The 12,804-nt window shown below is 31.8% G+C and overlaps 2 protein-coding genes across 3 annotated transcripts; both read left to right on the top strand.

Moving 5' to 3' along the window:
* The first annotated feature begins 3,215 nt into the window (after window positions 1-3,215).
* LOC133306027 (vacuolar protein sorting-associated protein 60.2) lies at window positions 3,216-8,721 on the top strand. 2 transcript variants are annotated; one of them, XM_061506291.1, is made up of 7 exons: window positions 3,216-3,476; window positions 4,332-4,483; window positions 5,038-5,131; window positions 6,527-6,598; window positions 6,688-6,799; window positions 7,110-7,270; window positions 8,411-8,721. In XM_061506291.1, the coding sequence occupies exons 1-7, from the start codon at window positions 3,408-3,410 to the stop codon at window positions 8,456-8,458; spliced, it is 708 nt and encodes a 235-aa protein (XP_061362275.1). In that variant the 5' UTR covers window positions 3,216-3,407; the 3' UTR covers window positions 8,459-8,721. The 2 variants fall into 2 exon arrangements, with proteins under 2 accessions (XP_061362275.1, XP_061362274.1); XM_061506290.1 differs by having other exon boundaries at window positions 8,405-8,720.
* Window positions 8,722-11,953: 3,232 nt separating this feature from the next.
* LOC133306011 (RING-H2 finger protein ATL70-like) lies at window positions 11,954-12,481 on the top strand. Its single transcript, XM_061506275.1, has one exon. The coding sequence runs from the start codon at window positions 11,954-11,956 to the stop codon at window positions 12,479-12,481; it is 528 nt and encodes a 175-aa protein (XP_061362259.1).
* Window positions 12,482-12,804: the final 323 nt, after the last annotated feature.

Raw genomic sequence — 12,804 nt, 5'->3', positions numbered from 1 at the left:
CAGTACATTATTTATATAACATAATATAAACAAATATTTGAATCAATTGGACTGACTACAAATAAATATTGATATTTAGATAATATATTTAATATTTACTATAAAATAAAATAAATTTTATCATATTTAAATTTACTTTATATTTAATTTTCAAATCATAATTCTATTCTTCTTGTCTTATTCATTTATTATATATTTGATATTGATCTATTTGAGATTAACTAGAAAATAAAGCTATTTTTTCATGCTTAAATAAATTAAATTAATTATTCATTTTTCAAATCCTAATTCTATTATTCTTACATCACTTACTTAATTATTATATATTAATATTTAGGTAGACACAAAATATATCCCAGATTAACTAGAAAATAAAATCAATTTATTATGTTTGAATCTACTTTTTACAGGTTTACTTCTCCTATATATTTCCAATACATTTCATATTTTTATATCTTTAAAATAATTGAAACAACATTAACTTTTAACAAAGCTAGGAAAAAATATATCAAATAACATGATGAATGTGGTGTCAAGCATCTACTCATGCACTAAATGAAAAATATTAGTAATTTATTTTGAAAAGTGAAAGGAGGCCATGGTCAATTACCCCCTAATCCCACTGTTGCTCCATCGTTGTATTGATGGTTGTTAGTTTTGTACGACAAATTATTTTTTAAAAAGCATCCAATTAAATATTGGAGAAGTTTTATATCTCTTACTACTAAATTAATTATTATTAATTTTCATCAATCTAATAATTATAATTTATTGAAAAATAATAATTAACTAATAAGTGTGACTTAATAAATTATAACTATTAGATTGATGAAAATTAACGGTGATTAGTTTAATAGTAAGAGTTGTAAAATTTTTCAGTAATAAATATAATCGCTCCCATTAAATATATAGAAAGATAAAATTAAATAAAATTCAAAATGTGAAAAATTATAATTTCATAATTTGAAAATTATAATAATTATTAAAAAACAGTAGACATACAATTTATGAAAACTATGCATTGAACTAGTAAAAAAGTTGATTATAAAGTCAAATTAAACCGTTTAAATGAGCTTAACATAATGTTTGCATTTCAATTAACTTATTTTGTATAAAATAATTAATAAAATTTCTATTGAGAGTAAAATATTTATATGACAAAGAAACGATAAAATATGCATAAACTTACCACTTATCATATCATGTTCTCATTAACAAGATATGATAATTTATCCTTTTATATTTTAGCTATCATGTTGATTAGATGGATATTCAAAATTCTTTATGGTCTAAAATAATTTAATTTTAAGAATGCAGATATTCTGACGAGTTTTCAATTTTTTTTTGTTGAGAAATACTGATATTGATTGGTATTATCATGAATACTGTTTCGGTTATATATATATATATATAGATGGGGCATGATCATCTTATATCGGTGTAAGAATAATAAGTCTTACACCAAATCTTAACCGTTGATTTCCGTGCATTTAACACTTGTAATATATATGGTTATGATTTAGATGCACGGAAATCAACAGTTACGATTTGGTGTAAGACTTATTATTCTTACACCGACATAAGATGATCTGTCCTTATACCTATATAGATATATATAAGGCTTATCGTTTCTCAAGCTGCTTGAGATAATCTTATCTCCGGCTATACAAAGATGGATCAATGGTGATAAAGGAAGAGAGAAAAAGGGAATCATAACCATTCAAAGGTGAATAAATTAATATAAAGAAATAAATAAATAAAACGACGTAGTTTTGGGTAGCCGGAGATAAACTTATCTCAAGCTGCTTGAGAAATATTTTTCCCAAATATATATATATATATATATATGAGGTATGATCCTTTGACACCGGTGTCAAATTTGAAGTTTGACACCTCATCTAAGAGCCGTTAGATCAAAAAAGATCAATGGTGTCACATGCTTACAAATCAGAGTCGTTATCTTTTTTGATCTAACGGCTCTTATATGAGGTGTCAAACTTTAAATTTGACACTGGTGTCGAAGGATCTTGCTTATATATATATATATATATATATATATATATATATATATATATAGATTTTTGTATTATATAAAATACAGAATATAATTACATAATTGATCAAAACTAAAATTTATTTCTTTTTACGAGCTTTATATATATATATATATATATATATATATATATATACAGATCAGTTTTATTTATTTATTTCCTTATATTCATTGATTCACCGTTATGATTTCCTTTTTCTTTCTTTTCCTTTATCACCATTGATTCATCTTTGTACTATTATGATTTAGTTGCCGGAGATAAGATTATCTCAAGCAACTTGAGAAATGATAAGCCCATATATGTAGGGATAATCCTTTTGAGATCGATGTCAAATTTTAAAATTTGACACCAAATCCTATCTGTTGATTTCGTCAATCAACGGTTATTATTTATTGAGAATTTTCAATAAATAATAACCGTTGATTGACAGAAATCAACAAATAGGATTTGATATCAAATTTTAAAATTTAATACCGGTGTTAAAGGACCTGCCATATATATATATAGGGAAAAAAGTTTCTGATGTTACTTTAGATAACTTTATTTAATGTTCATCGAAACGACGTCATTTTGAGGTTGAAAAATTAAAAAATTAGAGTGATAAAGACTATTATAACCCTGAAATAAATTAAAATTATAAAAATACCATGATTTCCGTCCCAAAACGACGTCGTTTTGATGAACATTAGATAAAGTTATCTAAAGTAACATCAGAAAAATAAACCCATATATATATATATATATATATATATATATATATATATATATATATATATATATATATATATATATGAGATATCAGCAATTATTAGTTATTAAATTTTAAATCGCTTTTTTTTAATAAAAAAAGTTTAAGTGGGGTTAGACACCGGTATCCCACTAGGGACCCCCAACCTCTTTGAGGATTTCTGAGACGGATTACATATCTTCCACCAACAAAGACCTCACATGGTCAGCGGAATTTGATTCCACGCCCTTGAAAGATATGGACCAAACCCTTAGCCAACTGTACCCACCTTTGCTCGCAATTATAAATCGTTTTTAAAAAGCATCTATTCAAGTCAATAGTAATTATTTAAAAAATGGCAGACATGCTAAAGCTATATAATAAGTAGATAGGAACGTTAGTTTACAAAAAAAATAAAATAAAATAGAGAGGAACGTTCGGTGGAAGATTCTGCACTAGATTTTGCTAAAATCGGTGGTTTATCGTGTTAAGCAAAGTGCAAAACGCCAAAATCAAAGTCTCGTTCTTCTTCTTCTCTTGTGCTCATAACACAAGGTTTAGGTCTCTTCTTCCATTCAATTTCAAACGCTGTGTGGGTTCACGATTCACGAACAAGAAGAAGAACGATGAAGAGGGTCTTCGGTGCCAAGAAGAACAAGGATCCCCCTCCTTCTATTCAGGATGCCTCTGATAGGGTTCATCTCTCTCTCTCTCTAAATTATCAATTTTATTGTTCATATTCTCGCAGATCTGTTCAATTTGGCGTTCAGAATCATGTTTTGAAGCCAAGAAAATAAGTTATGGCCAAAACCCTAAAATCGAAGAAAAATCCTTGGAATGCCATGCTTATTGATCGCATAATTGAGTGGAATGGCATGAGATCAGTGCATGTTTTCAACGAAACACTACCGTATGATAACCTATTGAAGATTTGAACTACTTTTCTACTTCCATTTTTTTTCCTTATTTTTGTTTACCACTTTTCAAGATGTGAATCAACTGGTTTATGATGTATGGTGGTACTTTTCCTGCTCTTACTTTTGTAGTCTTCCTAAAGCTCTACTACCAGAATCCAAGCTGGCTGAAAATTTCCTACCAAATTTTTTTTTTGAAACTTTTAACATATGTGGGGCAAACTCGGGACTCTCTCTCTCATTGTTATTTTTTAAAATAAAAAAATTTAGTTTTGTATTTTTTGTAATATAATAGTTGCCTAGGATTGAATTGCAAAAAGAAACGTAGTTGCCCATTAAATGTTTGAATTTTGGAATTCAGATTTTTTCTTCATAATTTTGTTGGATAAAAACTTATTTTGATTCACTTATGGTGCTTGGATTTTTTAAGATTTTGTTTTTACCGCCTCCCCCCTATATCTTTTTTCCATTTGTACATACTTTTGTGTTACAAGTTTTTACTTTTAGATTTGTTTTTACACAACTGTAATCTTCTTATATTTAGTCAATTTCCTTAATTTCTTGAGTTGTTTAACACATTGGTTTATGGTAATTTCAATTTTCTATATGGTGAAGTATAACTTTGTATTCGTCCAGATTACTAAACGAGGTGATACAGTAGATGATAGGATTAAGAAGCTTGATGCTGAACTTAATAGATATAAAGAACAAATCAAGAAAACAAGACCTGGTCCTGCCCAGGAAGCTATTAAAGCTAGAGCCATGAGAGTTCTTAAGCAAAAGCGAATGTAAGTTCCTCATTCTTTGGTTGCTTAGTTTATTTGTAACAGTTTATTCATCAAATTGATTAAGCATAAGTTATAAATCAATGATGGTAATTTATTGCAAGGTTTTGGTCTGTTGTCATGTGCTCGTATGTAAGAAGTTCAGCAAAGCTTAGCTACTATTCAAACTGAATCTTTACATTGACAGGGTTTTTTTTGACAAAAGATATATGTCATTCATTTTGTGTTGTATCCTTGCTATAAATTTCCAGATCAATGATTTATTATTCTTTGTTCATTTTTCATTTTTAGTCTCTCTGTTTCAGTTCCTTTAACCTTTTTAATTTTTACTTTGTACTTTTAATTGGCTCATATCTAAGGTCTTTATTGCACATAATATGTCTCAAGTTTTTAGCCTGGATTTATTGTCTGTTCTTTAATTGGTTTTATCCGCTTTTTGATGGAATTTCCAGCTCTTTATTTTTTATCTTAGGTATGTTGGGATACTGTTTCTTGGTATCCTGGCGTTTTTTACATTTTTTATATAGCTGTATTCATAGCACTACGCCTTTGGTCAGGTATGAAGGCCAACGTGACATGCTGTATAATCAGACATTCAATCTTGATCAAGTTCAATTTGCTTCTGAGGGCATTAAAGATGCTCAGCAAACTGTATGTATCCAAGAGCTTTTAGAGTTTTCTTTGTGATCCTTGTATGGAACTTTTTTTTTCTGTATCTAAGTGTATAGCACACTTCTTTGAACTGTAAAAGAATATGTGGATGGTTTAATTCATAATAGAAGACATATATCATAAAAAAACTTCTACAGCAACAATTTATAGCATAACTTCATCCCTCCCTCTATGAAAGCAAGTGATAAGATTGTTTGCATTATTTCGGTTGTGCCTATGGTTATTAAGCAGTGAGGCTTATTAGCTTTCTGTTTATTGGAAGGGGAAACTTGTTCAATTCTGTGGTTCTTGTTTTATGATTTAGGAGTAGTACTTGGGGGAAAGGGTAGGAGTAGTACATGTGGCTTAAAAGATAAGAGATCATAGATTGAGATGGTTTAGGCATATTCTTCGAAGACCCCTAGATGCTCCTGTAAGAACAAGAATTTGATACCAAGAGCATGATATAAAGAAAGAAGAGGTTAACCGAAACTTACTTAGGGGATAATAGTAAAATAAGACACAATCGAGTGTGAAATAGATTGCCTTACGATTTGTTTAGGGATGGTGTGGAGGATAGCTATTAGCATTATGGAGGGGTAGACCCATTATTTCCTACCTACATGATCTTTTTTTATTCCCTTTTCCCCTATATTTTTGTATTGCTTCTATCTTGTTTATTTTTCTTTTCCCTCAATCTTTTCTTGCTTTTTATTTGGGTTCATCGGCCGCCGACACCCAACTAGTTTGGGTTCAAGGTGATGCTGATGTTGATGTTTTATGATTTTTCATGAGGGTGAGTCTTGGCGCAAAGTTGCTGCCTTGTGATCTAGTGGTCTCACGTTTTAGTCAGGAAAACATCCTCTCTACTAGCTGTTTAAGGGCTGTGTTCATTTGACCCTCCCTAGACCCCACAATCGTGGGAACCTTGTGCAATACTGCGCTGCTCTTTTGTTTTATGATTTATCCCATGGAGTTTATCTTGATTTTTAAATACAACTTATTTGGATGTCCGGAACTATTTGCAAAATTACTACAAATTTGATGATGGCAATTGTATGCTATATTAAGTGTAGTTGACTGGGGTATCCGTATTCACTGTAAAACATTCGTTTGTCTTGGTAGCGCTTTAAGGTGCATGGTTCGAGGCGGAGCTTTCTCTGTACCCTGTTTGGAACCTGCTGCCTACCTCATGAGAGGTAGGGGATGAATCGTTTGTCATTTGGGAGGGTCTCTTCATAGAGATGTTATTTATTATGCCTTATACTTTTGTTATAACAATTTCTAGTATGCATTTAGGTTTTTTTCAGAAATCAGATGAACTTAAAGAATATTTTGTCAAGCAGATATAATTGCTTAAAACTTTCTCTTTCTTTTTACCTTTCCCTTTTTCAGATGTCAGCTTTGAAGTCTGCCAACAAGGAGTTGAAGGGAATGATGAAAACTGTGAAGATCCAAGACATTGATGTGTGTATTCTCTTTCCTTTTCTCTGATAGCTTTTATCTAGCTAACCTTGAAAATTTAGGTCTTAACTGTTGATCCATATTACATGTAGAACTTGCAAGATGAGATGACGGACATGATGGATGTAAGTAATGAAATCCAAGAGACTTTGGGTAGAAGCTATAGTGTGCCCGATGACATTGACGAGGATGAACTTATGGGCGGTAAGTTAAGAAATTGTTTAGGCTTTTGAGATATATGTTTGAAACCTTTCCGAAAACTCCTAGCTAATGTGGCTACATGATTAGGTAGGGCAGTGGGATGACATAGCTGTTTAATGAAAATGGTTGCCCTTGTACATGTATGGGTTCCTAGTTTAAATGAAAAGATGTGCAATATTCTAAGCAATATTTTTTTAGCTTGTAAAAAGTCTCATCAACTGCATTTTGTGGGTGTGAAGGGAGAACTTTCCTTTTTTTTTTTCATGAAGTGTTAAGTTATCTGTTTTTTTCATTCTTATTTTTGGTAAAACAGAACTTGATGCACTGGAAGCAGACATGGGAAATGAGACTGAAGCTGATGGGGTCCCCTCCTATCTCCAACCTGATAAAGAACCTGATTTGGATGCAGAGCTTAACTTACCTTCAGCTCCATCAGGACAAACGGCAGTGCCACCTGGCAGATCTGGTGCCCATGTATAATTTTTTGCCCTTCTTTACTTTTATCAAAAAAGAAAATTCTTCTGTCTTTTTGTAGTTTAATTATTAGAACTGTACTTAAATGAGGTTTTAATGGGGGAAAAAAAACTTGGTCAAGTTGCATTGCAAAATATTTGGTGTTAAAACAGGTGAGTTGTGTCTTTTGCAACTTGGTCAAGGCATGTACGTTAGTTATGGATGGACAGTTGTACGCGGTTTCTCTTTAGAAGAGATTAACTTGATGGAACTATGAGAGCATGAAATAAATTACAAAATGTTGGAAAAGCTATGGGAAAATTGGTTGTTATTCAATGCAATCTTGGTTGCAGGATGTCTAGACAGCAACGTGTTTTCTTTAGATAAATAATCTAGCTAAGTAGATTGGGGAATAATCTTGCTAATTTGATTGGAAGTCCTTATGAAGGATGGGGTTTTGGGTTCTAAAGCAGGTTAGGAAAAGATCATAGCTAAGGCTGTTTATATGGCTGGCCAATATCGTCCAAGATAATTGAATATAGTTTTTCCATAGATTTGAACGTTGAAAGATAAATGCAAGAATTAGAATTTTGAAAATTAGTATACAGGGGTTACTGGAAATTGAAGCAGGTCTATTTAAGACATGAAACTGGATGATTGAATGGAATCAATAAGTGGAAAGTAGTGGGCTTGTTCAATGCATCATCTATTGTTTTCTTCATTATACAACCATTAACGAGAAGAGGAAGCCTATACTTAGTACCATATTTTGTGACAACTGTACTGCATGGAAAACCTATGGATGTTTGAGGTTGCATTCCTATGTTTGATGATGTAACTTGTAAGGATGTGCCTTATCACTGTTTAGTTTCTTGTTTTAGGCTTATCTTAATCTTTTCTCTGGCAAAGTATGTTCCATACACTTGAATTATGTATATGTGATTATTGAATTGATTTATCATCATTATTAGTGCCAACCTTTATACAGTTTAGGCAGAGCCTATGTTCTCTGGTCAACTGCTTATTAACAAGTGATTCTTGATACTGTTTAATACAAGAATCTGAACTGAAATAAATTTCTCTATCTAGTATTTTCTGCTTTGTTTTTAATTTTATGTAGCTTTCATTCCTGATTGATTACTTTGATACTGACAGACTGAGGATGAACTGGGTTTACCTGCTGTTCCTCGGGCATCCCTACGCGGTTAGTGAATGTTTTTTATGTCATTGGCTTAGCTGGTGCAGGCACGAGCAAGGCCCTGTAAAGATGTGCAGAACTTGAGAAAGTTGATTGTTACAGTCATTTAATTGATCTTGTGTTGGCATTATTTGACTTATTACCTTTTTTTTTCTTGTAATAAACCTTATGGAAGCATATTGGATATTTGTTTGAAAAGACTGACACGAAAAAAAAAAGAAGGAAAAATGTTACCGGAGTTTGGCAAAAGCTTGGAACTTGTTAGTCATGTTCAGAGGAAATCACTTATACACTTGCGTTAGCCCAATTTCTTCTCTCCGTTAAAATAATTTTAACAGATTTCTTAATGTAAGTGCAAGTGAAAGGAGATTAGTCTCTCTCGCATGCCTAACGGAGAATATTCTTGAAACCCAAAAAACTGAATAAAAAAATAATAATCATGAAATTGTAGCGAAAACGTGGGTAACTTTATTTTGCATGACAGTTTGGGTCAATTTTTTAACGAATTTTTCTGATCCTGAAATTATCAAATATGATCTTAAGGTTTATTTCCATTTAAAAGAACAAATAGAGGACAATTTAGTAATTCAAGTGGTGTTTGAGCGATGTTCCTTTCCTTTTCTTTTTTCTTTTGGTTATGATTATGATTTGGATGTTATCAGTTGAAACTCGAAAATGTGATTATATTGCCATGGAGCAAAAGAAATACGTTACTCCTTGAGCAGTAGCAGTTCAAGAAAATATTTGATTGGAGCAGGAATTTTGACCTTGAAATCAGACTCTCATCTTAAGGCTAGAAACAGCCATGCCAGAAAAATCATCAAACTGAATGCAGCTCCATCTGGGGTAAACTTTTATGGGTTGACCAATTTTCTTATTCTCAGCTCTAGTGGTGGAGCCGGCTCAAAAATTTAGATGATGTCAAAAAATTTGATATATCAAATTACTAAAATATTTATCATAATTACACAAATTTATGAAGAAAAAAATTTACTATGAATTCTAACATAGTTATCTAAATTATGTACTAAATAATGTCACATAATATTGAAAATTCAAACAAACAATTGTCGTTGATTATATATCAAAGCAAACATATAAAAATGTACTAATCTTTTTGGTAAACATTTCAAACATAAGAATTTCACTTTCCTCCCACAATATAATAAGTAATGAACTAAATATTATCTTAAGGATATGAAAACACACAAATATAATAATTATATGTATAATAAGCATTGTCCTTCATCTCCTCTTTCATTATCTCTATTCCTTAAATTTTCAATATCTCACGTCAGAGAACATCGCACTTGTTTGTAACAACCATGCATAAGCACGATGGAAAGTTCTCACATTTGGAAATTAGGTTATTGACTATTCTTTGTGTGTGCAATAATTCAAAACACAATAGTTCAATGGACCTTCATATTCTATAATTATAGTCCTGTTATTCATTTGGTTTCATGATTGTTACTTTCAAGTAGTGTTTTAAAACCCGGCTCAGACCGACCGGGTCGACCCGGGACTCGGTGACCAGGTGGGTTCCCCGGTCCGAGTGGGTAGTTAGACCGGTTATGCAGTCAGCCCGAATTGGACCGGTTGACCCGGCCGAAATCCAACGACCCTGTTGACTCGGGTTAAATCGGTTTTTCCTTCTTTTTTTTTGGTAATTTTTTTGTTTTGTTTATAAGAACTCTTGAATGAAATCATATTCATATTTTATGATGAATATGATTTAAAGTAAGGTGAAAATAATAAGGTATTTTTTTATTTTTTATTTTTGTAATAAAGAATAATAAGGTATTTTAGATTAGTGTAGTTCGTTTATGTAATTTAGTTGCATCTTATAATGATCTAATGAAGTTAAGTAGTGATAAACACTGATGATCTCATGATCTCATCTCAACGGTCTAGAGCTAGAAGCTTAAAAATATATAATATTTGCTATCATTGAAAACCAATTTATTTTTTGAAGCTCATAGATAGTTTTCTTATGTGAATTTTTATTAATATAAGTAATATTTTTATATTTTTAATATGTGAACAGTAAAACCGGTTCAACCCGGTTGAACCAGTGACCCAGTACCTCGACCGGTTCGATGACCGGTCTGAGTTTTAAAACACTGCCTTCAAGGGTTAAGTGTTTGTCTTTTTAAAGGATACAAATTGTGTCCTTTTAATTTTTAACATTATGTCTTATCGGTAAGACATAGTTATAACATGAAAAGTTTTTTTTTTCTCTCCACGTCAGCTGAAGTGACTGAAGAAATAGAAAAAAAAATCAATTTTTCATATTATAACTATGTTTTAGCGGTAAGATATAGTCTCAGAAACTAAAAAGATACAACCTTGTGTCTTTTAAGAGGACAAACCTTTTTTCCTACTTTTAAATGGGTTTATTTGGTTTAGTTAGGCCTAAATTTTGAAATAGGTCAGCTAATCATTTTTGTGATAAGTTTAAAAGTCTTTCTTTTTTAAAATAATAGGAGTAAGAATAAATAACATAACAGATTAGAATAAAGCTGGAAAAAAAAACAAATATACAGGGTAAAAAATAATAAAAGGTAAAATACAAAAATAACCAGACTATACATGTTCCTTATTATTTGTTTGCATTTAGGTGATTTGTCGTTACTTTATATTGAGTATTTAATTTTCTATTTAGGTGATGCTAAATTATAATTTTTACTTTAATTAATTATAATTAATTATATAATATGTAAAAAAAAAAAAAAAAAACAAGAAGGTGCCAAAGCACTTGCTGGCTTGCATGGTTACGCCACTGCTCAGCTCCTTGGTCTAAGTCAAAATTTGCGCATATCCACAAATCAGTGAAGCACGGAAACGGATAGTAACTAATTCATTAAACTTCTAAAATCTTAGCAGCCGCCGAAGAAGTTAAAAATTCTTAATATGGGTGGTGAGTGAGATTATTGATAAATGTCAAATTTAATGATATAAATAAGAAGTGTTATTATGACGAACGAAAGAGTTAGCCTTATCCACAAGAGATTTTAAAAGTATCAACAGAATTAAAACACCTAGCATTTCACTTTCTTTTCCCCCCGTTCTTTTCAAACATGACTCAATCTCTTCCTATATATACGTAAATAACAAATCGATTTGAGTCCGATCCACTTGAACTTTGTGTAGATAAATTGATAGAATAGAACAGATGCTTTAGCCGACACCAGCTAGTAACTCCAAGAGCATCAGGTAGGTATATATGAACTAGTACCACCACCACATAGCAACTCCCTACGAGTAAACATTGTATTCTTTTTTTGTCTGTATTAGCACTCCTCAAATTTTAATCAATTGACTTACGCAAATAACTACTCTCTTTCTCTAACCAAAATGAAAATAAACAAAACAAAAAAAGCAAACTCTGCCTTCTTTACCCATCATTTCAGGCTTTCCTTATCCTCTTTTGGTAATGCCTTCTTCTTCAGTTTTAGCTTCCTTCACAAAAACAACACTTCAAATTAACTTTTCCTTGCTATCTCATGAACAGCACTTCCAATTCTGATAACCCTTCTGAGGACTCAAACACATATGCATATTACTCTGTTGGAATATCCCTTGCCTTTCTCCTTCTGATGATGTTCATAGCTCTCACTGCATATTACTGTAGCCATAGAAATTTGCAAAACATGCAATCTAGACCCATTGGCAGCAGCAGAAGCAGTTCTAATAGGACAGTGATCATGGATAGAGATTCTGCTATAACAATCCAAGTTGGTGAGGAAGAACAAGAAGCAATCCTGAACAGTTACCCCATGTTGTTGTACTCTCAAGCAAAGCTTCATAAGCCTGATTCAACATCACTCAGCTGCTCAATATGCTTAGCAGATTACAAGGATTCAGAGGGGTTGCGTCTCTTACCTGAATGTGGTCACTTTTTTCATAAGGAGTGCATTGACATGTGGTTGAGGCTAACACTCTCATGTCCCGTGTGTCGAAACTCGCCATTACCAACTCCTCTTCCAACTCCACTTGCTGAAGTTGCTCCCTTGTCAACAAGACGTGATTGAGAAGTAGCAGAAGAATGTGGAATTATCTCAAAAGTGTTAAAAAGGGTATTAATATAGTCGAATAAAATGGAATGTGATTCTTGTATTCTTAGATGGTACACACAGGACATGAAACTGTCGAATGTAATTCCGAATCTTCTTGTATGCTTAGAACATGAACAGAACACTGTCCTTTTAACTTGTTATTTGTCCCCATTTGTTGTAAAAGGAATATTGCACACATACTATACTATGGTCACCCAAGCTCTCATACTATATAAAACAATCATCTCAACCTAATAACTTAAACTATTAGGTGGGTGTGCATGTCACTAAGGGGGTGT

The sequence above is a fragment of the Gastrolobium bilobum genome, unplaced genomic scaffold (assembly GCF_033153095.1).
Source record: "Gastrolobium bilobum isolate Gb01-03AN ecotype WA unplaced genomic scaffold, APGP_CSIRO_Gbil_v1 utg34599, whole genome shotgun sequence".
NCBI lineage: Eukaryota > Viridiplantae > Streptophyta > Magnoliopsida > Fabales > Fabaceae > Gastrolobium > Gastrolobium bilobum.
Note: the sequence above shows the minus strand (reverse complement) of the source record. Positions and strands in the feature narration are given on the sequence as shown.